At 41.8% G+C, this 25133-nt stretch overlaps 1 protein-coding gene across 5 annotated transcripts in view; it reads right to left on the reverse strand.

Annotated features, from left to right (window-relative positions):
• The window catches only part of gria4b (glutamate receptor, ionotropic, AMPA 4b), a 162736-nt gene extending 141908 nt beyond the window's left edge, over positions 1-20828 (reverse strand). For 3 of the 5 annotated variants that reach the window (XM_036937641.2, XM_090192574.1, XM_036937642.2), the window contains exons 1-2: positions 20454-20826; positions 18917-19075 (exon numbers count right to left, since the gene is read on the reverse strand). In XM_036937641.2, coding sequence (XP_036793536.1) covers positions 18917-19075; positions 20454-20541 — 247 coding nt within the window. In that variant the 5' untranslated portion in view covers positions 20542-20826. Of the gene's footprint in view, positions 1-18916; positions 19076-20453 lie in introns of all 5 variants that reach the window. The other 2 variants (XR_016485092.1, XM_036937640.2) reach the window with 1 other exon arrangement.
• Positions 20829-25133: the final 4305 nt, after the last annotated feature.

The following is a 25133-nucleotide window of genomic DNA, read 5'->3' on the forward strand; positions in this document are numbered from 1 at the left end:
CTGGGTTTATGACTGTAATTCAACTTTGCCATAGTTTTCTTCGCAGATGCAGGTAGCCTATAGCGCCGATTAGGCCAACATCTCATTTCAGACAAGAAAGTTGTTGTGTTGCCCAATAGCTTATAGGCTAATATTGGAATATGCTACTGAGGATGTGTCACGACTTCCGCCGAAGTTGGTCCCTCTCTTGTTCGGGCGGTGTTCGGCGGTCGACGTCACCGGCCTTCTAACCATCGCCGGTCCACTTTTCATTTTCCATTAGTTTTGTCTTTGTTTTACACACCTGGTTTCAATTCCCCAATTACATGTTCATTATTTAACCCTCTGTTTTCCCCATGGTTTTTGTGCGTGTTTGTTTTATGTTTTTCGGTCCTATTGTAATGCTCGTCTTCCTCCTCTTCTGAGGAGGAGTAGCAAGGATCGGAGGACTAATACGCAGCGTGGTACATGTTCATGATGAATTTATTAAACACAGAACACTAAAACAAAAATAACAAAGAGAATGACACGACACGAAACAGTCCTGTCTGGTGACATACACAAAGACAGAAAACAATCACCCACGAAACACAAGTGGGAAAAGGCTACCTAAGTATGATTCTCAATCAGAGACAACTAACGACACCTGCCTCTGATTGAGAATCATACCAGGCCAAACGCAAAACACAACATAGAAAATCGAACATAGACAACCCACCCCAACTCACGCCCTGACCAACCTAAAACAAAGACATAACAAAAGAACTAAGGTCAGAACGTGACACCTATTGTGTGGGCTTGGTATTACTACATTTATTTTGGTCATTTTGAGTAAAGTTACTTTTATTACTCATCTCTGCTGTCCTGCGCCTGACTCCTCTGCACCAGCTACACCCAGACCTACTACAGATGGGGTCATCATTTCAATCACTGAATCAAATATTAATAATATAGATATGAGCTGAATATGCTTGTCAACAACAGCCTATGTTTATTGATTTTTACCTGTAGCCTGACAGTTACCGTCAATTTAATGCATTCTAACAACTGATCGCCAATTGCGATAGAGCTGTGACCATGATCACAATCGCTAACTTCCAATTTAATTAACTAATCATGAGTATTAATAATTGCATAATAACACAAGGCTACAACAGCAATAAACTGAAGTTATAGGCTATTTCTTAAATCAGTTTGCAAGTTCTATTTAGGCTACACAAGTGGAATAAATTGATTTGCAAGGACTCCAGTGATCTCTTCATTTCAACATGTATTGTATCAAATGGTAGACTACAGTAGCCTACAATGGCATAGAAATTAAGACTTGATGGCCAAGATATCTAAAAGTCTAATTTTCCACATTTAATGTCAGTTGCATTGTGGACTTTTCCCCACAACAGAGGCATACCTCTGTAAATGAGAACTTGTTCTCAACTAGCCTGCCTGGTTAAATAAAGGTTAAATATTTATTTTTTTAAATCCCACTGGGCATAGATGTGAGTTTAATGTCTATTTGTCAACTAACGTGAAATCAACAAATAAATGCACCCTGTCATTGGATTTAGGTTAAAAGTCGTGTGGAAAAAAAAAATCCCTGACTTTTTTCAAATCCAATCAGTTTTCCACGTTGATTAAATGATTTGTGACATGACATGGAAACAATGTTGATTCAACCAGTTTTTACCCAGTGGTAGATTTCCACTTGCGCAGAGCTCAAGATCCAACAACTGAGCATGCGTAAAACTTAACTCACCGACACAGTTCTTGATAATGGAAAGAGTCGGTGCAGCCATCTGGTTTCTTCACACATCGCGCCGACAGAAACAACCATCTTTCTGGTAAGAAGAGGGGCGGGGGGGTATGCCTTATGATTAACGAGACGTGGTGTGATCATAACAACATACAGGAACTCAAGTCCTTCTGTTCACCTGACTTAGAACTCCTCACAATCAAATGTTGACCGCATTATCTACCAAGGGAATTCTCTTCGATTATAATCACAGCCGTATATATTCCTGCGTGGCCATGCACGCCTCCAACTCAATCATCAAGTTTGCGGACGACACTACAGTGGTAGGCTTGATTACCAACAACGATGAGATGGCCCACAGGGAGGAGGTGAGGGCCCTCGGAGTGTGGTGTCAGGAAAATAACCTCACACTCAACGTCAACAAAACAAAGGAGATGATTGTGGACTTCAGGAAACAGCAGAGGGAGCACCCCCCTATCCACATCGACGGGACAGTAGTGGAGAGGGTAGTAAGTTTTAAGTTCCTTGGCGTACACATCACGGACAAACTGAATTGGTCCACCCACACAGACAGCGTCGTGAAGAAGGAGCAGCAGCGCCTCTTCAACCTCAGGAGGGTGAAGAAATTTGGCTTGTCACCAAAGGCACTCACAAACTTCTACAGATGCACAATCGAGAGCATCCTGTCGGGCTGTATCACCGCCTGGTACGGCAACTGCTCCGCCCACAACCGTAAGGCTCTCCAGAGGGTAGTGAGGTCTGCACAACGCATCATTCCAAATTAGCTCCATAATATAGACAGAAACATGGCAAACGTTGTTTATAATCAATCCTCAAGGTGTTTTTCTAATATCTATTCGATAATATATCCGTCGGGACAATTCGTTTTTCAGTAGGACCGATTGGAGTAATGGCTACCTCTGTATTTTACCGAGAATCTCTCTCGGAGCCACCATGTGACCACTTACGCAATGTAGCCGCCTACGGCTATTCTTCAACATAAATGCGTAAAACTACGTCACAATGCTGTAGACACCTTGGGGAATACGTAGAAAGCGTAAGCTTGTTGATGGCACATTCACAGCTCAATAGGGACTCATTGGAACGCAGGCTTTTGCCTGCGACATCAGTTCTGTTATACTCACAGACAATATCTTTACAGTTTTGGAAACGTTAGAGTGTTTTCTATCCAAAGCTGTCAATTATATGCATATTCTAGCATCTTGTCCTGACAAAATATCCAGTTTAAAACGGGATTTTTTTTTCTCCAAAAATGAAAATACTGCCCCTAGAGTTGCAACAGGTTTTAAAAAATGCTATTAATATAATGTTTACATACCCTACATTACTCATCTCATATGTATATGTATATACTGTACTCTATCATCTACTGCATCTTTATGTAATACATGTATCACTAGCCACTTTAAATTATGCCACTTTGTTTACATACCCTACATTACCCATCTCATATGTATATACTGTACTCTATACCATCTACTCCATCTTGCCTATGCCGTTCTATCTTGCCTATCCGTTCTATCTTGCCTATGCCGTCCTATGCCGTTCGTATTCTTTATCCCTTTTCACTTGTGTGTATAAGGTAGTAGTTTTTGGAATTGTTAGGTTAGATTACTCGTTGGTTATTACTGCATTGTCGGAACTAGAAGCACAAGCATTTCGCTACACTCGCATTAACATCTGCACATGTGTATGTGACAAATACATTTGATTTGATTTTGAAACCCTTCGTGGGGCCTTATGGGAATGTTTAATGTCCCTAGGCCTTCCCCTGTTTACTGGGGTGGAACAAATAGAGTACATTTACCTCACTACATCTCAATTTCAAAATAGTCTCTGTGTTTGCCTTTCTCTGTAAGGAACATTTAATAGATCATTCATATAGGCCTGTTTTCATAAAGTGTCTAAGAGCAGAAGTGCTGATCTAGGATCTTTTCCCCCCTGTTCATATAATCTTATTCATGATGACGTAAAAGGCTAAACTGATCCTAGATCAGCGCTCCTACTCTGGTCCGTGAAGCATGCTTAATATCTGGATGATGCTCGGCAGAGGACAGAGGAGGGTTGGCTTGACTAGGATTGGGGGAGGGAAGTGGGTAGGCTGGGGATGGGGGAAGGGTGAGGGGGTGTTAAAGGGAAACACCACCACTTTTAACATATGGTTGTTATTATGAAGTATTTAGTGATGTCCTACATAGTTTTAATGTAATTTTATGATTGTATGTCTATTGACTGTTTAGTGATGAGCATAACAAGAAATTGCTTCTCTGACATTTTCAAGTAGAATCCCTGATGACTAATAAAATAAATTATGGACAGTCATTTACATCTATATAATCCCTCTGTAGTTTTCTAATCATATTGGAACTCCCTGCTATATGTTGCTCTGGTTTATTTCGTATAATAACATTGTAAAAATGTTAAATAGGTACTCAAACCTATATAATGATATGTATAGTCAGCTTACTCCAATATTTTTCTGTTGGCGCTGGGTAACTGGTGCAGTGAATCAGGCGCAGGAGAGTAGAGATGAGTGTACAACGTATTTAATTCCATGACAGCACCAGTATACAGACAATACTCAAGGTGCGGAGAAATACCGGTCACTCGAAAATAAGGGGCGTAAAAACATAACCCGGCAAACAAAACCAACCGACAAGTACTGACATGAACAATCAATAAACACGCACACTAACATGTGGGAAACAGAGGGTTAAATAATGAACATGTAATTGGGGAATGAAACCAGGTGTGTAGAAAACAAAGACAAAACAAATGAAAAATTAAAAGTGAATCGGCGATGGCTAGAAGACCGGTGAGGTCGACCACCAAACACCGCCCGAACAAGGAGAGGGACCGAATTCAGTGGAAGTTGTGACACAAACTCCCATGATTCCATTTGGCAAAACCCTCCACCATCACTGATGAAGTTGCAGTGCCTACAGTGTTGTTAGATGGTTGCTTGGACAGTCGTTAAGGCTGTATTTGGCTGTTATGTTTGAAAACATATTGTTTTAGATGCAGCAGGGTTAGCTAGTTAGCGTTGCTAATGTTATTTCCAAAGATACAAGCTTCAATTTGAAGAGACTAGGATTCTGTAGTGATTTTCCTGTAAATATCATAATACATGTTGTGTTCTAACAGGCCTACATGTTATTTGGACTGTTGTTTAAGACAGTCGCTAAGATTAAGCTAGGCTGTTATTGTTGCAAACGCTATTTTTTGGGATATAGCAGTTGGGCTAACTAGTGTGCTAGCTAACCATTAGATGCAGTAACTTATGGTTATCATTCATTAGCATCTAAATTTGAATTGTGTTTTTATGTAATGCAGTTGATTGGTGACAATGACATTAACATATCTTCAGCATGATATTCATGCAAGCATTACAATATGATTGCAAACCCAAAGGTAATGTGAATTTCACTCATAATTTACGAAATAAGCTTATCTGGGCTTGCTAGCCAGCTTAGCTAACTGCAGACTGGGTGAAGCATTGTATCCTGGGAGGTGAAATGCACCCTGGTAAATGTAGTGTACTGTAGACGAGGGCAATAACGAAGCTTCAAAAATGACAAAAACGAGTAATCGTGCAATATGACTAACAAAAACAATTAAACATCAAAATGTGTATAAAATCATACAGTAGTGTATTTATAATAACAGCATGGTAACTGGTTATAAAGTGGTGGAATTGTCCTTTAATGAAAAGTCAACCCATCCCAGTAAAGTCCTTGTGTTTTGACTGATCTCCAACCTCCTTCTCTCCCTCCCCCTCTCCCACTCCCTCTCCCTCTGTCCCCGCCCTCACCTGCTGTGCTTAGGGACTGAAGTGATTCATCATAAAACAGAGAGCCCTGCTATCAGTCCAGTCTAACACGCGCGCACACACACACACACACACACACACACACACACACACACACACACACACACACACACACACACACACACACACACACACACACTCTAGATCAGGCTGAATGACAGGTAGAGCAGAAGCAGGGACACAACAAGAAGGTAATGTCCCACTGGGGGTGAACAGGGCCTGGCTGGGAATCAGGTTAAAAGGCTTTACACCATGAACAGGGGTGATTATGAGAAAGATGGGTAGTTTTCAGTTGGGCACACCAAAGAAAAACATTTTGCAATTAAAAACAAAAATCTGTATTCTTATTGGACAAGGTCGGGTAGCACCTCTTAATTTCGACAAACTGAACTAGTGTACCACTACTGGGTGAACAAGGCCTGTCTGGGATTCAGGTTCAAAGGCTGTACATTAGGCTGGCAGCCGGGGGATTTTATTTGGTCCCCCAAGTTTTCTGAGCAAATGTTTTTTCAATTAATTCTTACACCCCCCCCTCCGCCTCGCCACATGAATCCACCATTCGAAGTGAAGCCCCAAATCAAATCAAATCAAATGTATTTATATAGCCCTTCGTACATCAGCTGATATCTCAAAGTGCTGTACAGAAACCCAGCCTAAAACCCCAAACAGCAAGCAACGCAGGTGTAGAAGCACAGTGGCTAGGAAAAACTCCCTAGAAAGGCCAAAACTCCCTAGAAAGGCCCCATCGTCTCTCCCTGGCCTCCTCCAACATCTCTCCATCCCCTCCTCTCTCGTAATGTAACAGTATAACTTTAGACCGTCCCCTCGCCCATACCCGGGCGCGAACCAGGGACCCTCTGCACATATCAACAACAGTCACCCATGAAGCATCGTTACCCATCGCTCCACAAAAGCCACGGCCCTTGCAGAGCAAGGGGAACCACTACTTCAAGGTCTCAGAGCAAGTGACGTCACCGATTGAAACGCTATTTAGCGCTAATCTTTTTTTTAAATGTAGCCTAGGCCTACTGGTTGCATGAATTTGGGATATTTCATATCTACAACTGTCCCAGAGTCTGTGCTATTTCTTTCTCGACAAGCTGACCAATAGAATAGGGGGATAGGAGATTGACACAGGTTCATAGGCAGCGCGTCCATACAGCAAATGGCTATTGTTGTAAAGAGAACACAATGAAAGGACTATGTCTTTTAGGTATCAACATTCTCAATTGAATTGAGTGAACAACAATAGGCCTATAGTCTATCTTATTGGCACCAGCAGAGAGCATCCATCATATCCCCGGTGAGTGCACGCTGATTCACTAGCTATCATTATTGGGTCAGTGACACTTAAACGTTTTGTTTTTGGACAATCATTTTCTCCTTCAGTTGAAATGGATGTCATATCCTATTTGTGTCTCCCCTTATCGTAGGCTTATTATATGGACAACTTCGTTTTATTTGATCTGTTCGTCAGTGTCAGCAGAGTAGGCTACGCTGTAATTTGTAGTATTAAAAAAATATTATACTAATGTCTCCAGTCATATAAAGTGTAGTAGAATTGCATGAAATGTGTTTTTCCAGTGCAAAGAAAGAAGAAACGAATCTGATATAGCCTATAGCCCAGGCCTCTATGCGCTCAGCAATGCATTGAACAGTCTTTTTTTGCGAACAGTTATTTAGTTATATTGTAATGAAACAGGCAGGGAGCAGGTCACGAACCCTCGACCTTCTAGCCCGAGGTCCGGCGCGCTATCGACTGTGCCGCAAAAGCACAGCAGGGTCGTACAGCAGGGTCGATTTCCGAGCTTATAAACCCAGGGTCGTTACAATATTATTGGCCTAAATTATAACTATCCAACCTACTCAACACATTACGATTAGTAGGCTATCTTATATAAGCCTGCAAATGCGATGCATGAAATGCTTTATTTTCAAGGTGCATTTGTATGGTGAGAAGTCGCTTCCTCAAACTTGAAACTCACGCACCGCATATGCATAGGCTAGTGATTTTGCTGTTCGTTTCTCATCTTGTTGGCTGAGGGAAAGTAAATGTGGACAGCTGTTCTAACATCTCCAAAGTGCTCAGCAATGAGAAACATCATTGCATCCTCGACTTGCATGTTCTGTTAATATTAATTAGTATAATCTAAATGTGATGTCTGTTTTCAGAGTACCGTGGGTGGACGCCCTAATCAGGTTACGCAATCAATGCATATTGATCTGTTAAATTTCTAAAGTGGCATGTAAAATTCAAATGCTGCCGGTCAAATGTCCAGCGACAACTTGTCATAACAAAAACCCGATGCAAACACATCATGGCCAACAAATGACCTCCATTTTCCTGGGGTACATTAGAAATCCTCAAAGACACAAGGCCTAACACTCCCATCTCTCTCGAAAAACACAGGAAAGGGCTCCATTGAGTAGACTAATGGAGGGAAGGTGACATATTCCCTGTGCATTTATACCTGTGTTTTCTGTTTGTCTGTTGCCAGCTCGTCTTGTCTCGTCAAGCCTAGCGTTTTTCCCGTACTCCTGTTTCGCTCTAGTTTTCCCAGTTTTGACCATTCTGCCTGCCCTGATCATGCCTACTGTTCTGTACCTCGTGACATTGCCCTGGATTACTGACCTCTGCCGGCCCTTAACCCTGAGCCTGCCTGCCGTTCTGTACCTTTCGGATTCTGCATCTGGGTCTTATCCTGAGGTCTGATACATAGACACCTATAGAAACCCAAGTAGACCCTTAAATATTATAGAAACATATAAAATAAAATTTCAATCGCGCTATAGTTCTGAACTTCGGCGATAGGAATTGAATCGGGCCCTTACACACACACACAGTGTGGTTAAGGTTAGGGTTAAGGTTAGGATTAGGTTTAAAATCTGATTTTATTACTTTGTGGCTGTGCCAGCTAGTGACCACTCTGCATTGCTGCCACCAGGGCAGGATTCATGACAAATTCCAACCTGCAGTATAATAATATGTAATAAATAACCTTAATATTCTAGAAGAATGTGTAAAATGATAGGCATTTTTAAGGAAACATTTTATTTGCAGTATGTAAACTTAACATGAACAGGAATTACATTTACTTTTCATCCATGGCCAATCTGACTTGCCTAGTTAAATAAAGGTTAAATAAAAATATGTGTATATATATATATATATATAATAAACCACACCTCCTAAAAATAACCTGAGGATTATGTTCAAAAATACCCTGTTTCTAGGTTAAATGAACACATGTTGGGTTATTCATGCAGCCCACTGGGCACAGACATCAATTCAACGTCTATTTCACATCGGTTCACCAAACAACGTTGATTAAACCAGTGTTTGCACATTGGGAACCCAACTGGTTAGGTCAAAACAACCCAGCATGTGTTCTGTACAATATTTAGCCAGTGCTGGGTTACCAAATAACCCAAATTGGGTTGTTTTTAACCTATAATGTTTTTGTGTAAACACACACAAACACGCACACACATACTGGTTGTGGGGGAGACTGAGTCAGATTGCCACGCACAATATCATCAGAGATGAACATGTCACTATGTCAAAAAGGGGAGAGGCACCAGGCAGCAGCGCAATGGGTGGGAGGTGGTCTTACCCCTTCAATCTCTAACCCTCATCCTTCTTCCTCACAAAGTCATCCTCTTGTTCAATAAACCACGGTCAATGTTGGTGTTTTGGAGTAAAAAATCTCTTAATGGATCCAAAATTGCCCATTTCACACTATCGGGCCATCTCGATCAGCATTATACTTTGCGGTATTGATTCCGATATGTTCTGTTCCCATTGTCGTTTTGATATGATTGGTCTACCTAGGGCTGTTGCGGTGACCATATTACCGTTACCCATGCAGTCATGAGTCATAAAATTCCATGTGACTATATTAGAGTCTATGCATAGCTTTACAGTATGAGCCCAAGCCCGAAAAAAATTACCTGAATTAAAATGATGATTGTGCCGTTATACAATACATAGCTACAGCATATTAGGCATGACAGAAAAACACAAACCAAGATGTCTTTGGAACGTAATTGGTCTAGCCTCTGCTCCACAATTAAACCAATTATAGTAATCACCTTTGAGTGTGGACTGTATTATTATGGATACTGGATGGACTGGTTACCTCTTGCTGCACTCCAAATGTATATCCACGAGCCTGGGAGAGAACGTATAGCCCCAGGGAAAGATGTTGCATGATTCATTGATTGCATGGCAGCTTACAGTTCGCCTACAATTAGTGAATTTGTATTTGATTTTTAATAGCCTAGTAATTGGGATTTTTTTTTTGTATTTTCATAATTAATTGGGGGACACCCTTGAGAGCTATACAGAATATCTCACCACCATGCGTTTCCATCTCCTCCTCGCTCTCTTTTACTAATTTATTGAGCGCGCAGACGGGCTGTCAACAGTTTAGTGAAATATGTTTAGTTGCGAAAACATGTTACTATCCATGTTCCCAAACGGATTTCACTTGGATTCGCAAATTAAGCACTGGGTAACTGCAGGAACAAGGTTGGCGAGCCCATGGCATACCGAGTGTGGGTGGAATATCACCTGTCGGGGAGCGAGAGCATGCTCCTCAAATAGTGGTTGATGCGTGGAGTGAAATAAGTTGTTCTCATATTTATTTCTCAACTGCTCATATTAAGCACAGCTCCGTTAAATGAAACTGAAGTATACCTGCATTGCTTGCTGTTTGGGGTTTTAGGCTGGGTTTCTGTACAGCACTTTGTGACATCAGCTGATGTAAGAAAGGCTTTATAAATACATTTGATGGATGTAGCCTACAAAACGGAACTGCGGGAAAGCGCGCGGACTGGACAGGAGCCCCCTGCCCCTGTTCCTGCCTATTTGATAATGGGCCATTATAAATCGAAACTAATTTTTACATATTAGTAAAGACAAGATTAAATTGAGAATAGTCTGATGGGTGGAAATATGATCACTTGATGAGAGAAGTGCTGTGCAGCCTGAGGCAAAGAACAGAGAGCAAGCTTTTTTTTGCTACTTTCTCAAATCATCAATAACCTATAGTCGCACCATACAGCCCATATCTGTTTTGATTTCTAATACATTGTAAGGTTTGTATCATACACAACTAAAGTTACCAAATAACTCAAAATCTAGCATATAGGATCTGTTTCAAATGATCACTTTTAAGTTCAACATAGCCACTTCATATGCGCACTCACTCTGTAATGGGGAAATATCCTTTCTATTTTATTCAGCTAAGTTAAATGATATTCTTCTTACTATAAAATCATATAAAATAAAATAATGGAACGGGACTTACTGTGCATTCGGAAAGTATTCAAGCTCTGTCAGGTTGGATGGGGAGCATCACTGCACAGCTATTTTCAGGTCTCTCTAGAGAAGTTCGATCTGGTTCAAGTCCGGGCTCTGGCTGGGCCACTCACAGACATTAAGAAACTTGACCCGAAGTCAACCCTGCATTGTTTTGGCTGTGTGTTCAGGGTCGTTGTTCTTTTGGAAGGTGAACCCTCACCCCAGTCTGAGGTTCTGAGCGCTCTGGAGCAGGTTTTCATCAAGGATCTCTCTTTACTTTGCTCTGTTCATTTTTCCCTCGATCCTGAGTAGTCTCCCAGTCCCTTACATTCATTTATAAGACTTTTTAAGATGTAGATGTTCCAAAGGTGTACATCAGCAGCTTGTATGCCTGGAGGTCTGGAGATGCTAAACATGTTTATGTTAATTAACGGTCAATTAGTCGCTTTTTGCATGACAATAACCGGCTGACAGAATTTCATGAATGATAAGCAAATGATAATACTAGCATATGACAGCATCCATTCTCCTCGTCACAGCAATGAGGCTTGTCAGCTTTGTAGACAGTCACAGACAGGATTCGTTGAATGAGGTCATCTTCGCCACAAATAAGTCCCTCTCTCAGTGTTTCTTTGGAAACACATGCCCTTGAACCAACGCTAAGGTCATAGGAGGGAGTTATAAGATTCAAAGAAAGGGGGGATAAAAGAAAGAGTGAGAGAAATGGGGGAAGAGAGAGCGAGAGAGAGAGAGAGAGAGAGAGAGAAAGAAAGAGACAGCTCAGCAGGTCTGGTCTTGTTCAATGTCAGAGTCTCTCCTGCCCCTCAGCTATTGGAGCCACATTGATTTGCTCATGTAATTCTGCTCTGATTTGGCTCGGCCAATCAATGGTTGCCCACTGACTTCCTGTGTGCCAGGCAGCCATTAGCCTGCGAGGAAAGGGAATCGGAATTCTCTTATCTTTCGTGTTGGAGTTTTTCACACTTAACTTCAGGAGAAAAATGGTTTGGCTCCACCTCAAGCCATATGTCAGTGGGCAAAAACGGCATGGGACATCATAATAATGTTATTTTCTGGTTGTAAACTCGTTTTCTGGTTATAGAAATATTAGATTTCAACCAGATTACAATCAGTTAAAAACGGATAAAATGCCATTAGAATAATGTTCTTGCATTGCATCCAGTTTTGAAACCATCTTACTGGAAAAGTCTGAACCTGTTTCTGTTCCAGGTGACAATGCCATGGATATCAGAGGTATACATGTCAAAAACACACTAACAATGGCTGGTCAATCATTCTTACTGATGATGATTAAATGGAGCAGTAACACCAGGGGATTAAATTAAGTATATACAGTTTACAAAACATATAGCATACTCATAGTGTATAAAGGCATTTCAAGAGCTTCCATGACTTGGTATTGTTATAATGCGTCCCAAATGGCACCCTGTTCCCTACATAGTGCACTACTTTTGACCAGAGCCCTTTGTGGCCTGGTCAATAGCAGTACACTATGTAGGGAATAGTGTCGTTTGGCACGTAACCTTACGGTACTCCCCTGCAGGGCAATGTGAGAATGAACGCTGGTTGGTTGGAAAGTAATGATGTTGAACCACAGAGAGAGAGCCATAGTCCAGTCAACGCACTACTGCTACTCTCCAGCTAGCCAGCATGTTCTGAAGGTCACAGCACCCCTCTTGGTGTCTCCAGGCATCACTCACATACACACACAAAAACATACACACTCACACACACACACACAAGCACACAAGCGTGAAGACACATGCACAAGTGCATACACACACACAGCCATACGTCTCAAACACAACTCTTCATTCTCTGCTTAATTTAGCCATCGATTTTTTAATATTGCACCGAAATCCTCGTGGGCAAGAGGGATCATCAAAAGCCAAATAATCCGTCCTGGGTACCCGCCTCGGGTCAAACACAACTGAGAGAAACACTGCTCCCCAGAGAACCAGAGAGCATCAAACCACTAACACATCGAATATGAAACATGGGTATTGGGGGGAAAGCAATAGAAATGATGAGATAGTGCATGCTGCTGCACAGTAGCAAAAGACAAAGGAACATACTGTATAGCTTATAGTAGATGAACACCAATTATGAGACATGGATCAGTTGTTGCTGCTACACACACAGCAATAGCGAATGTATGGAAGATAGCCTTTAGTTAGGAGGTAAACATCAAATGCTGGTATGAGACATGGGGGATTGACGGAAGAGAGAAATGGACTCTGCAGTGTACCGCAATAGAGAATGGATGGAACAGAATAGATGAACGTCCAATATACACCATGGGTATTGGGGATAGCATGGAACACACACAGCCATAAAACTTGGAGTATAGCCCTGCCGGAGATAGCAGATGAACATCCAATATGAAACATGGGCATTGGGGATATAATTAAATCAACTAGGCACAAGTATACAATGGTGAATGGTAGATTAGGGAATTGAGCATATTGGAAGGAAATGAATTACAAATCTGCATCCCAAATAGCAACCTATTCCCTACATCCTGGTTTCCTGAACTTGGTCCTGTCCCCCCGGATGTACGTTTGGTTTTCTGCCCTAGCACTAAACAGCTGATTCAAAACACAAACTCATTGTCAAGCTTTGATTATTTGAATCAGCTGTGTAGTGCTAAGGCAAAAACCAAAACGTGCACCCAAAGGGGACCCCAGGACCGAGTTTGGTAAACCCTGCCATACGAAGTGCACTACTTTTGACCAGAGCCCTATGAGCACTGGTAACAAAAAGTAGTGCACTATTTGAATAAGGTTCATTTGGGATGCAGCCAAAGACTGGAGCACAGAATGTAAACCATGGGGGGCTGGTAAGAATGCAGTGAATTGAAATGCCCCACTCGATGTCATATGCCATAGTATGCAATTCCATGCAACAACCCTCAACTTGATGCAAGTACAGTACGTGACACGATTCAATGTGACACCAACACTGGCTGTGATGCATCCATTTTCAATTTAAGACTAAATGGAATGGATTAATTGTTTACCAACAGTCTACCAATGCTCAATGTGACATCACTCTACTGTGTGACACTAAATGTTAAGGCTATACTATAATATACTATACTATACTATACTATAGCTATATACAAACCCCCAACAGGAGAGGAGAGACAGACTGAGCATGTGCAGACATTGACCTTAAAGGTGTAATATGCAGGAAGTGCTCCGCCATTTCCTGGTTGCTAAAATTCTATTAGTTCGCCTAATTTCAGTTTGTGACAATACAAGCACTCAGTGTAGAGAACAATTGTACCATATAAACCACTATGAAATGTGTTTTCAGCTATTTGAAGCTGGTGTTCAAAACGGAAAGTAAAAGATGCAAAAACTAAACTAAGAACGGGATGCATAGAAATAGCGCACATAGAAAAGATTTACCGCTTCTTCTACTTGTTATACTTGCTTTCAATGAGAATAACAGACATATAACTCACATTTGTATGTGAATTTGGTCGGGTTGCCCAAAAAGTTACATATTGTAGCTTTAACTAATGGAGACAACCCTGTTGAGGGTGATGGGAAGGAATAAAAGCCTGACTGTGGAGAGAATGGTGTGTGTGTGTGTGTGTGTGTGTGTGTGTGTGTGTGTGTGTGTGTGTGTGTGTGTGTGTGTGTGTGTGTGTGTGTGTGTGTGTGTGTGTGTGTGTGTGTGTGTGTGTGTGTGTGTGTGTGCGCTAAAGCAGAGTAGATGAAGTCATGTCCAGTGCCAGACTGCCACAGTAACCCGGGGCAAGACAGGATAACCCTCTGTCATCAATAACACTGCTAGCTTACTTTAGGTTAACACTTTTTTTTTAACTCCAAAAACAAATAGGACAAATGGAAAGTGATTTCCTTAGGCATTAATCATTCAAACACATGTATTTTTTTTATCGTGACACGGCATCAGTGAGATTTGAACCTGTAATCTTCTGTTCTCTATCCATGGAACGAGGGGTGAGCATCAATAGTCCCTTTAAACTGCGCGCGTGCGCGGACGCGCAACAACACCAGGACGCGCTGAAGAAATGCCATGCCGCTCAGAGACGCAAGAGATTGAATTTCACCGAAGTTCACTTTTTACCTGACTAGCTTTTCAAAGAAAGCTTGAAATGTAAAAACGTTGCTCTATATATAATAGGACGAACGTCCTATTAGTTTGCATTATATGGAGCAACGTTTTTTCTGTGATGGACTCAACATCATATCAGCCCATTTTCAATGCAACAAACCAAAGCAAATCTAACTTTGCAAAATTGAGTCTATGATTTTGTTCTAGGCAGAGCCAGAGCGCAAGTGAATAGAATTATATTGGCGCGGTTAGCCTACGTGCGGTCTTTCAATCACCCGCGAATGAATGCGCTTTTCAGATTAGCTCAGATCAGTGCACATTTGTTCATATTCTTTGCTAGTTAGCGAGTTATTAGCTCATTTATAGATAAATATGGGTCAGCAATGGGGAGTTACTGCTTCCAACAAGAGCACAAAATGTGTAGGCTACATTTCAATCTGTGTTTGAAAAGCTAGTCAGGTAAAAAACGTATGTCTTAATTAAAGGGGCAGTGATGTATTTTGAGACAAGTTGGAATATTCAAATAATCCTATTGGCAGAGGGGTAGCCTACATGGTCTAATTCTCTGTATGATAATAATAACACATTTTATTTTGTATTATTATACAACAAGACTTATCTCCCTCACCAACTTCAAACATCTGCTATCTGGGCAGCTAACCGATCGCTGCAGCTGTACATAGTCTGTTGGTAAATAGCCCACCCATTTTCACCTACCTCATCCCCATACTGTTTTTATTTATTTATTTTTCTGCTCTTTTGCACACCAATATCTCTACCTGTACATGACCATCTGATCATTTATCACTCCAGTGTTAATCTGCAAAATTGTAATTATTCGCCTACCTCATGCCTTTTGCACACATTGTATATAGACTCCCCCTTTGTTTTCTACTGTGTTATTGACTTGTTAATTGTTTACTCCATGTGTAACTCTGTGTTGTCTGCTCATACTGCTATGCTTTATCTTGGCCAGGTCGCAGTTGCAAATGAGAACTTGTTCTCAACTAGCCTACCTGGTTAAATAAAGGTGAAATAAAATAAAAATAAAAATGTACAGTCACCTATTTGGCCCACAGTCTTACAGACCAAGTAAAAAATCATGAATTAATGGCATGCCCTTCATAATGTAAAAACGTTTTTAAAAGTCTCATGCAATAGGCCTGCATTGAACACCATATAGAGGCTACTGTAGGCAACATAAAAAAAATCAAAACCTATTTCCATGTGAAAATATTATGGGATTTGCTCCATTGGTTTTGTTGGTAGGCCTTAATTTTGCTCAAATTGCCACAAAAGTCTATTGGCTTCTCTCAAACTGTAAGGGTACAGACTCAGTGTTCACTGTAAATGCATGTTCAAAAGTTGCACAGAATTCTCAAACTTCCAAGTTTATGCTCACAAGACATAAAATTTGCTCAGTGCCCCCCCCCAAAAAAGTATAGGAAACATTGGTGAGACGTGTTTTATTACGCATACAAAGGTGTTCCTTTTAGTCTGTTCAAACAAACCTAATTTCAAACTAAACAAGCACTCATTAAGATCTGGTGTGGCCAATTAGTGGTGTGGCCAATCAGGTGTGGCCAACGAACCTGAACTCACTTAACAAGATAGAGGAGAAAGAGCCTTTTTTTGCCACTGAAGCTGGAATGTATGTTTTTAAGATTACTAAAGATTTCTTGCCGTTTTTATGTGAGGTTTTTATGGAAAGTTTTCTTAACGTTCCCCCAAAAATGTAATAAGATCTTTAAATAGAACCATGAGGAAACTTGTAGGAAACATGAAGTACTAAAATTACCACAGAATAACATAATTTTTTACATTCTCTTAACTATTTGAGAACATTCCCAATGTCAAACCAGTTGGAGAACGTTCCTAAAACATTACCAAAAGTTTAATTAAATGAACCATGTTTGAACTTTTCGGAAGCGTTCTGTTTAAGTAAAGAAATACCAAGAAAATAACTTGTTTTTATCATGTTCCATAAAATGTGCTGAGAATATTCCAAAGCCAAGCTACTATACTACATCATTCCTAGAAAGTTGTGGAATGGTTGAATGCAAAATAACCATAGGACAACCACACTTTCACCAAGCTCTAAGAAACATATGATTCTCAGACTGTAATGTGCTAGCTGGGATGTGTGTGGGTTTGTATGGGTGTATACATGCTTGAATGTATTCAAGGAGGATGCTCCAATAGGAGAGACTGCCTTCATGGAAAGGTATCACAGTGCATTATACAGTGCATTTGGAAAGTATTCAGACCCCTTGACTTTTTCCACATTTTGTTACGTTACAGCCTTATTCTAAAATGTATTCAATTGTTTGTTTTTTCTCATCAATCTACACACAATACCCCATAACGACAAAGCAAAAACAGATTTTTAGAAATGTTTGCAAATGCATAAAAAAATTCTAACTGAAATATCACATTTACATAAGTATTCAGATCCTTTATTCAGTACTTTGTTGAAGCACCTTTGGCAGTGATTGCAGCCTCCAGTTTTCTTGGGTATGATGCTACAAGCTTGGCACATCTGTATTTGGGCAGTTTCTCCCATTCTTCTCTGCAGATCCTCTCAAGCTCTGTCAGGTTGGATGGGGAGCGTCGCTGCACAGCTATTTTCAGGTATCTCCAGAGATGTTAGATTGGGTTCAAGTCCAGGCTCTGGCTGGGCCACTCAAGGACATTCAGAGACTTGTCCCGAAGCCACTCTTGTGTTGTCTTGGCTGTGTGCTCAGGGTCATTGTCCTGTTGGAAGGTAAAACCTTTGCCCCAGTCTGAGGTCTCTGGAGCAGGTTTTCATCAAGGTTCTCACTGTACTTTGCTATGTTTGTCTTTCCCTCAATCCTGACTAGTCTCCCAGTTCCTGCCACTGAAAAACATCCCCACAGCATGATGCTGCCACCCCCATGCTTCACCGTAGGGATGGTGCCAGATTTCCTCCAGACATGACGCTTGATATTCAGTCCAAAGAGTTAAATCTTGTTGAATCAGATAATCTTGTTTTTCTTGTTCTGAGAGTCCTTTAGGTGCCTTTTGGCAAACTCCAAGTGGCTGTCATGTGCCTTTTACTGAGGAGTGGCTTCATTCTGGCCACTTTACCATAAAGGTCTGGTTGGTGGAGAGCTGCAGAGATGGTTTTCGTTCTGGAAGGTTATTCCATCTCCACAGAGGAACTCTAGAGCTCTGTCAGAGTGACCATCGAGTTCTCGTCACCTCCCTGACCAAGGCCCTTCTCCCCAGATTGCTCAGTTTTGACAGGCGGTCAGCTCTAGGAAGAGTCTTGGTGGTTCCAAACTTATTCCACTTAAGAATGATGGAGGCCACTGTGTTCTTGGGCACCTTCAATGCTGCAGAAATGTTTTGTACCCTTCCACAGATCTGTGCCTCTACAAATTCTTGTTTCGGAGCTCTACGGACTATTCCTTCAACCTCATGGCTTGGTTTTTGCTCTGATATGCACTGTCATCTGTGGGACCTTATATAGACAGGTGTGTGCCTTTCCAAATCACGAATACTTATGTAAATAAGGTATTTCTGTTTATTATTTGTAATAAATGTGCAACATTTTCTAAAAAGGAAAGTGGTCTGAATACTTTCCGAATGCACTGTAAGTGTGTGTGTGTGTGTTTGTTTCTGTGTGTGTGTGTGTCTTTGTGTGTGTGTGTATTTGTTTGTGTAGCTATCCATGTATGCATGTGCACGTTTGTGACAGAGAAAGAGAGAAGCCAACACTCTGGCATCCCAACCTGGGTTTGACTTGACTGGTCAAATGAGAATGATAGCCATTAAAACATTACATCAGGCCATATCGGACCCGTATGCCACCAGTTTGAGACCCCTGAGGTAAAGCCAATTCCATTGAGCGTGGAAACAAGCCTTGATTTAACCAGTGTGTGCCTAGTGGGTTTGTACTCACAGGCATTGGTGACAGCAAAGCTGTTGGCCGTCTCGATGTTGTCCACATGAGGCACCAGGTTGAAGGGGGCCTCGGATGCGTTGGGGCTAGTATTGTGCAGGAAGATGGCCAGGCGAAACGCTGTGTATTCCTGATCCGTGTTTCTGATGAACAGGCCGCCTGCAGAGGCAGAGGCAGAGAGGCAGAGAGAGAGAGAGGCAGAGAGAGAGAGAGGCAGAGAGAGAGAGAGGCAGAGAGAGAGAGAGGCAGAGAGAGAGAGAGGCAGAGAGAGAGAGAGAGGCAGAGAGAGAGAGAGAGAGAGTGGCAGAGAGAGAGAGAGGGAGACAAAGAGAGAGAGGCAGAGAGAGAGAGAGTGGCAGAGAGAGAGAGACAAAGAGAGAGAGAGAGAGTGGCAGAGAGAGAGAGAGAGACAAAGAGAGAGAGACAAAGAGAGAGAGAGAGAGAGCGAGAGAGAGAGAGAGAGAGAAAGAGAATTGGGCAATTGGGTCTCTGACACTGCGCATGTAGGAAATGCTTTTGATGGAAAAACAAGAGACACAGCCAATAACCTTAACACATTTTCCCTCCCAAAGGACCCTGCCTGAAAATCTTAAAATGCCCACCATCCTGAATAGAAATGTGATCCATTGGAGAATCCCTTTAAAAACATCCCAAACGTGTATTAAGTTCAACATTACTAGTCGACAGAAAGAGATCATTCGACCCCGGTTGGCATTTATTTGCGGTCAACTTGATTCGTTCGTACCACCTATAAATCAGCCTGTTCGGTCAGTTTAGCAATTAAATGAAGGTGGTTTATTTATGGTTTCTTTTCGTCCACATTCAACACCGTAAGTTAAAGGCTAAAGGCAGGGGCACTTGGCAGTAGCAGAGATCCAGAGATCTCACCATGGCGTGGCTTTTATGCTACAGATAGTCAGTGCTTTAGCTGGGTTTTGATAGAGATAGGCTCCAGCTTGAATAGGCGCACTTCTCTCGGTGGCAAAAAAAAGCAACCAGTCAGCCAAGTATGAAAAGGTATGACTATGACAAACGGGTTTATGCAAAAGGGGAACGGAGTCTTCTGAATGTAACAGGGGCGAGTGTGCACTCTGCAGCAGGGCTACACATACTTTGAGAAAATTCCCGCTGCTGATCCATTCGCTCCAACCAAGCGAAGTATCCAGTCTCTGCAAAGAGCACTAGGCTAGGCTACTGCTGCAGTGGCGCTTTGAAAGAACACCGGCTGCTGAGGAACGCACTGGAACAGTTATGAATTACTATACATACCTATTTGCCTTGTGCACACTAGAAAAAACATCGAATCATCTAGGAACACATACACATTGTCATGTTGGAATAGGTTTGTGTCGGCGCTTTTAAACGATCGGTCAATTCTACTTTTCAATGTCACAATGTTATGTGACCATGAATGACGAACATGCATTTCTTAACACTGTCACACACACTATAATGAAAAGCAAGATCTTATTCACGCTTCATAACCCAGTGGCTCTTTTCATGCCCTTTTGATTGGCAAACACTGCTGTACACTTACCGATCTGAACACTGCTCGGGAAAGCACCCATTGTGAGTCCCCAAAAGCCAGAAAATATCAATAAAAATTGGTCACAAGAAATCCACATTTTGTTTTGGTTAAAAACTGATAAGAGACATCGAGGAGGATGACAGTCGGGGGAAAAACAAGACTAAAAGAAAAAGAGAGGCTCCGTTCATTATCACTCCATTCAGGGTTGAATTTCCCCCGCAGTGCCCGCGGACGCTGGTACGGCTGTCCGGTGGTAGAGACGTTATACACACAAGATGGGGGGAGCTCGCCAGGAGTGGGCTGCCTGCATGGAGAGAGAGCGGAATCACACATGCGCTTTCTCTCGACCCTGTCTTCCTCTCTGCTGTCGTTCTCTTGCACTGAACAGTGCGCACCCCTCCCGCACATATTCCCCTCAACGCCGCCCTGTTACTCGTTGAGTAGAAGTGTCCTATTCACCTAGTTTTGGTATAAAGGCCATTGAATTTCAGCACACGGATATGATTAGACTGACACTGTAATATCGTTATATGAGTGTCATCGATATCCGTACCATAGCGGGTTATCTGCTGGTATTATTGGCACAGTTGCGGTGCCGTGACGCACTGTCGGTTATATCGTAGCTCTTGCAGCGCAAAGAAGAGAAGCACGGGTGCGAGGTATTGCGAGCTAGGGGCCCATGTGGGATTTGCTACGAATATATAGCTATGCACCAATGAGTGAATCTGTAAAATATTGTAAGATATTCTATGATGTCATTGTAAATAAAGTAACTGTGGCAATTCAGTGACCTCAGGGCGACGCTATAAAAGTGTGAGAAATATGAGTGCCGCTGTTGTCATTCAGCTCACGCTTTGCTGATTTGAGATTTGTATTCGTAGGACTATACAAAGGAATAGGCCAACTCACACAATGCAAACCTCGTTTCGGTATTCACTAGCCATACCTTTTATTTTGCTTTCTTCGTGGTCACATCACAAAATGAATGGCAGATACTCACAGAGACTATAACGACCTGCACACAGAAGACACACGCAGGCAGGCACGCACCATTACGAAATAATCTTAACAGTAAGAGGCAAACTGTAAAATAGATTTAGTTTTTGTCAATATGCTAATGACAAACAAAGTTGGTCACTTTCGCTCGCACTCCAATGGATTGAATTAGGCTTTATGTATGCAGACTCCTATTACCGCGATCGAGCTGCCCTTGCAACAAGGACTTATAGGGATAGGAGACGGACCAGAATGTGATAATGCAGCAGAGTATACGTCAGCAGCACTATCTTCCCTTTAAATTGAAATATTTCGACGTTTTCGATCCCCACAGACAGTGAGAGGTTACCATGGTAGGCGCACTGTGCTGTGGGTTAGGCCGCTGTCCCGTGTGCTTACACTAAACTGTCAGTCCGTGGGTCCTGAAACTAGTAGATACAGTATACTGCGAATTTACTTGCTAATTACTGTAAGTGGCGCGCTGTGGTTTAAGCCACTGTCCATTCGCAGAATTTAACTTCTGTCTCCGGGTACTGAAAATATATAGATGGGTTGGTTGTTTTGCAACAAAACCGAAAAGTGCGCAACTATGGGGCAACATAGACGGCGTTGGCTTAGATTGTTAATAACATGTAAGCTATATTTTGTCTCCAATGTTTATTTTTTTTTAAATGCACAATGAGCACTTGTCTCTCGAATACATCTTTACAGTTGCTATATTAGCATTGACATAAAATCATTCAAAACAACTCAAAATATCAAGAACAAGATTAAACGAGCTGAAACGAGCCACAAGATTAATTCCCCACATGGCAGTTTCTTGTCATTCTTGCCATCCAGAATCACAACACGCTGACTTCTGCCCCATGGAAGCCAGCACATCGTTTTCGTGACCTTGTCAGCTATCCCATCTATACCTCGTTGATAAAACCGACCTTTACTATACTACTGTAGCTTACATACAAAACCAGCCTCTGTCGCTGTCCATGGTGCTGAAATGAAACTAAACTGTCAGCCCGTGGTTCTGAAACTATAGCACACTGATAAACTGAACTTTACTAGCTACTACTGTAGATCTACAAGTAAGGGCGAATCAGTATGAACACTCAACCATGTAAGCAACTCATGAACATATGGTGGTATTGGATGTGCATCAATCAACAAATAACTTGCATTGCTGGGGCGAAGGTTCACCTTCCAACAGGACAACGACCCTAAGCACACAGCCAAGTCAACGCAGGACTGGCTTCGATGACAAGTCTTTGAATGTCCTTGAGTGGCCCAGCCAGATCCCCAACTTGAACCCCTTTGAACATCTCTGGAGAGACCTGAAAATAGCTGTGCAGATACTCTCCTCATCCAACCTAACAGAGCTTGAAAGGAGCTGCAGAGAAGAATGGGAGAAACTCCCCAAATACAGGTGTGCCAAGCTTGTAGCATCATATCCAAGAAGACTGGAGGCTGTAATCACTGCCAAAGGTGCTTCAACAAAGTACTGAGTAAAGGGTCTGAATACTTATGTGATATGTAATATTTAAGGTTTTCTAAAAAACTGTTTTTGCTTAATCATTATGGGGTTGTAAGGTTCTGCTTTTCTTTTCTTAGTCAACCTTATGTGCTTTTTCTTTGAACGTAGCCCTGTCTTTCATTTTTGTTCATTGATTTCACCTGTGTTCATTTCTCACCTGGTCTCATCAGCTCCCTATTTAGTTCAGTTCTTTCTGTTTGTATGGTTGTGAGGTATTGTTTGTTTTTGCCTGCCTACCTGTGTTTGACCATTGCCTGCGACCACGATTCCTGCCTTCTGCGAAGGCTTAATAAACATCTGCCACGCTCTGAGGTGAATCTACACCTTTTTCTTCCTGAGAATTCATTACAGGGGTATTGTGTGTAGATTAATGAGGGCAAAAAAAACAACAATTTAATACATTTTACAATAAAGCCATAATGTAACAAAATGTATAAAAATTCAAGGAGTCTGAATACTTTCCGAATGCACTGTAGTTATAGCATTCTAAAAACCCAGTTCCTCTGGAACCATAATAGTGACATTCCTCCCAAATAAACATTCCCACAATCTTTTTCCATCTGGGCGAGACACATGTAATATACTGAACAAAAATATAAACGCAACATGTAAAGTGTTGGTCCCATATTTCATGAGCTGAAATAAAATACATTTTCCATATGCACAAAAAGTAATTTTTTCTCAAATTTAGTGCACAAATTTGTTTACATCCCTGTTAGTGAGTATTTTTCATCTGCCATGATAATCCATCCACCTGACAGATGTGGCATATCAAAAAGCTTGTGCTGGGAACAATAGAAGGCCACTCTAAAATGTGCAGTTTCGTCACACAACACAATGCCAGAGATGTCTCAAGTTTTGAGGGAGCTTGTACTTGGCATGAATGTCCACCAGAGCTGTTGCCAGAGAATTGAATGTTAATTTCTCTACCATAAGCCACCTCCAACGTTGTTTTAGAGAATTTGTTAGTACATCCTACCGGCCTCACAACCACAGACCACATGTAAGCATGCTAGCCCAGGATCTCCACATCCGGGTTCTTCACCTGCGGGATCGTCTGAGACCAGCCAAACCGAGTGGCTGATGAAACTGTGGGTTTACGAAACTGAACAATTTCTACACAAACTGTCAAAAACCGTTTCAGGGAAGCTTATTTTTTGTGATCATCATCCTCAAAAGGATCTCGTAACTGACTTCAGTGGGCAAATGCTCACCTTCGATGGCCACTGACAAGCGTGCTCTTCACGGATGAATCCTGGTTTCAACTGTACTGGGCACATGGTGTTGTGTGGGTGAGCGGTTTGCTGATGTCAACGTTGTGAACAGAGTGCTCCATGGTGGCGGCGGGGTTATGGTATGGGAAGGCATAAGCTACGGACAACAAACACAATTAAATTTTATCAATGGCAATTTTTTGCACAGAGATACCTTGACGAGATCCTGAGACCCATTGACTTGCCATTCATTCGTCGCCATTACCTCATGTTTCAGCATGACAATGCACGTCCCCATGTCGCAAGGATCTGTACACAATTCCTGGAAGCTGAACATGTCCCAGCTCTTCCATGGCCTTCTTAATCACCAGACACATCACTCATTGAGCGTTTTTGGGATGCTCTGGGTCGAAGTGTACAGCAACCTGTTCCAGTTTCCATGGAAGTGGAGTGGGACAACATTCCACAGGCTACAATCAACAGCCTGATCAACTCTATGCGAAAGAGATGTGTCACGCTGAATGAGACAAATGGTGATCACACCAGACACAGACTGGTTTTCTGATCCACTCCCATACCTTTTTTTAAAGGTATCTCTGACCAACAGAAGCATATCTTTATTCCCAGTCATGTGAAATCCAGAAATTAGGACCTAATTAATTTATTTACATTTACTGATTTCCTTATATGAACTGTAACTCCCTAAAATCTTAGAAATTGTTGCATGTTGCATGTTGCATTTCAATTTTTTCAGTGTATATCTATGTGGTATATACGGCCCTAGAAGTTACTGAGAGTCCCAAAAGACAAAGCCATATAGATTAGACGTCATGGTGATATATCCCAGACTCCAGATGGGTTAATAAGTGTTCGGAGCAGTCTTCCGAGCTGTCACCTCTTTAAATTCAAATAGCATTTTTCCTCCTCTGGAATTATTTCAATAGGTCTTGT

This window comes from Oncorhynchus mykiss, chromosome 12 (assembly GCF_057628025.1).
Source record: "Oncorhynchus mykiss isolate SJ-2025 chromosome 12, ASM5762802v1, whole genome shotgun sequence".
NCBI classification, from domain to species: Eukaryota; Metazoa; Chordata; class Actinopteri; order Salmoniformes; family Salmonidae; genus Oncorhynchus; species Oncorhynchus mykiss.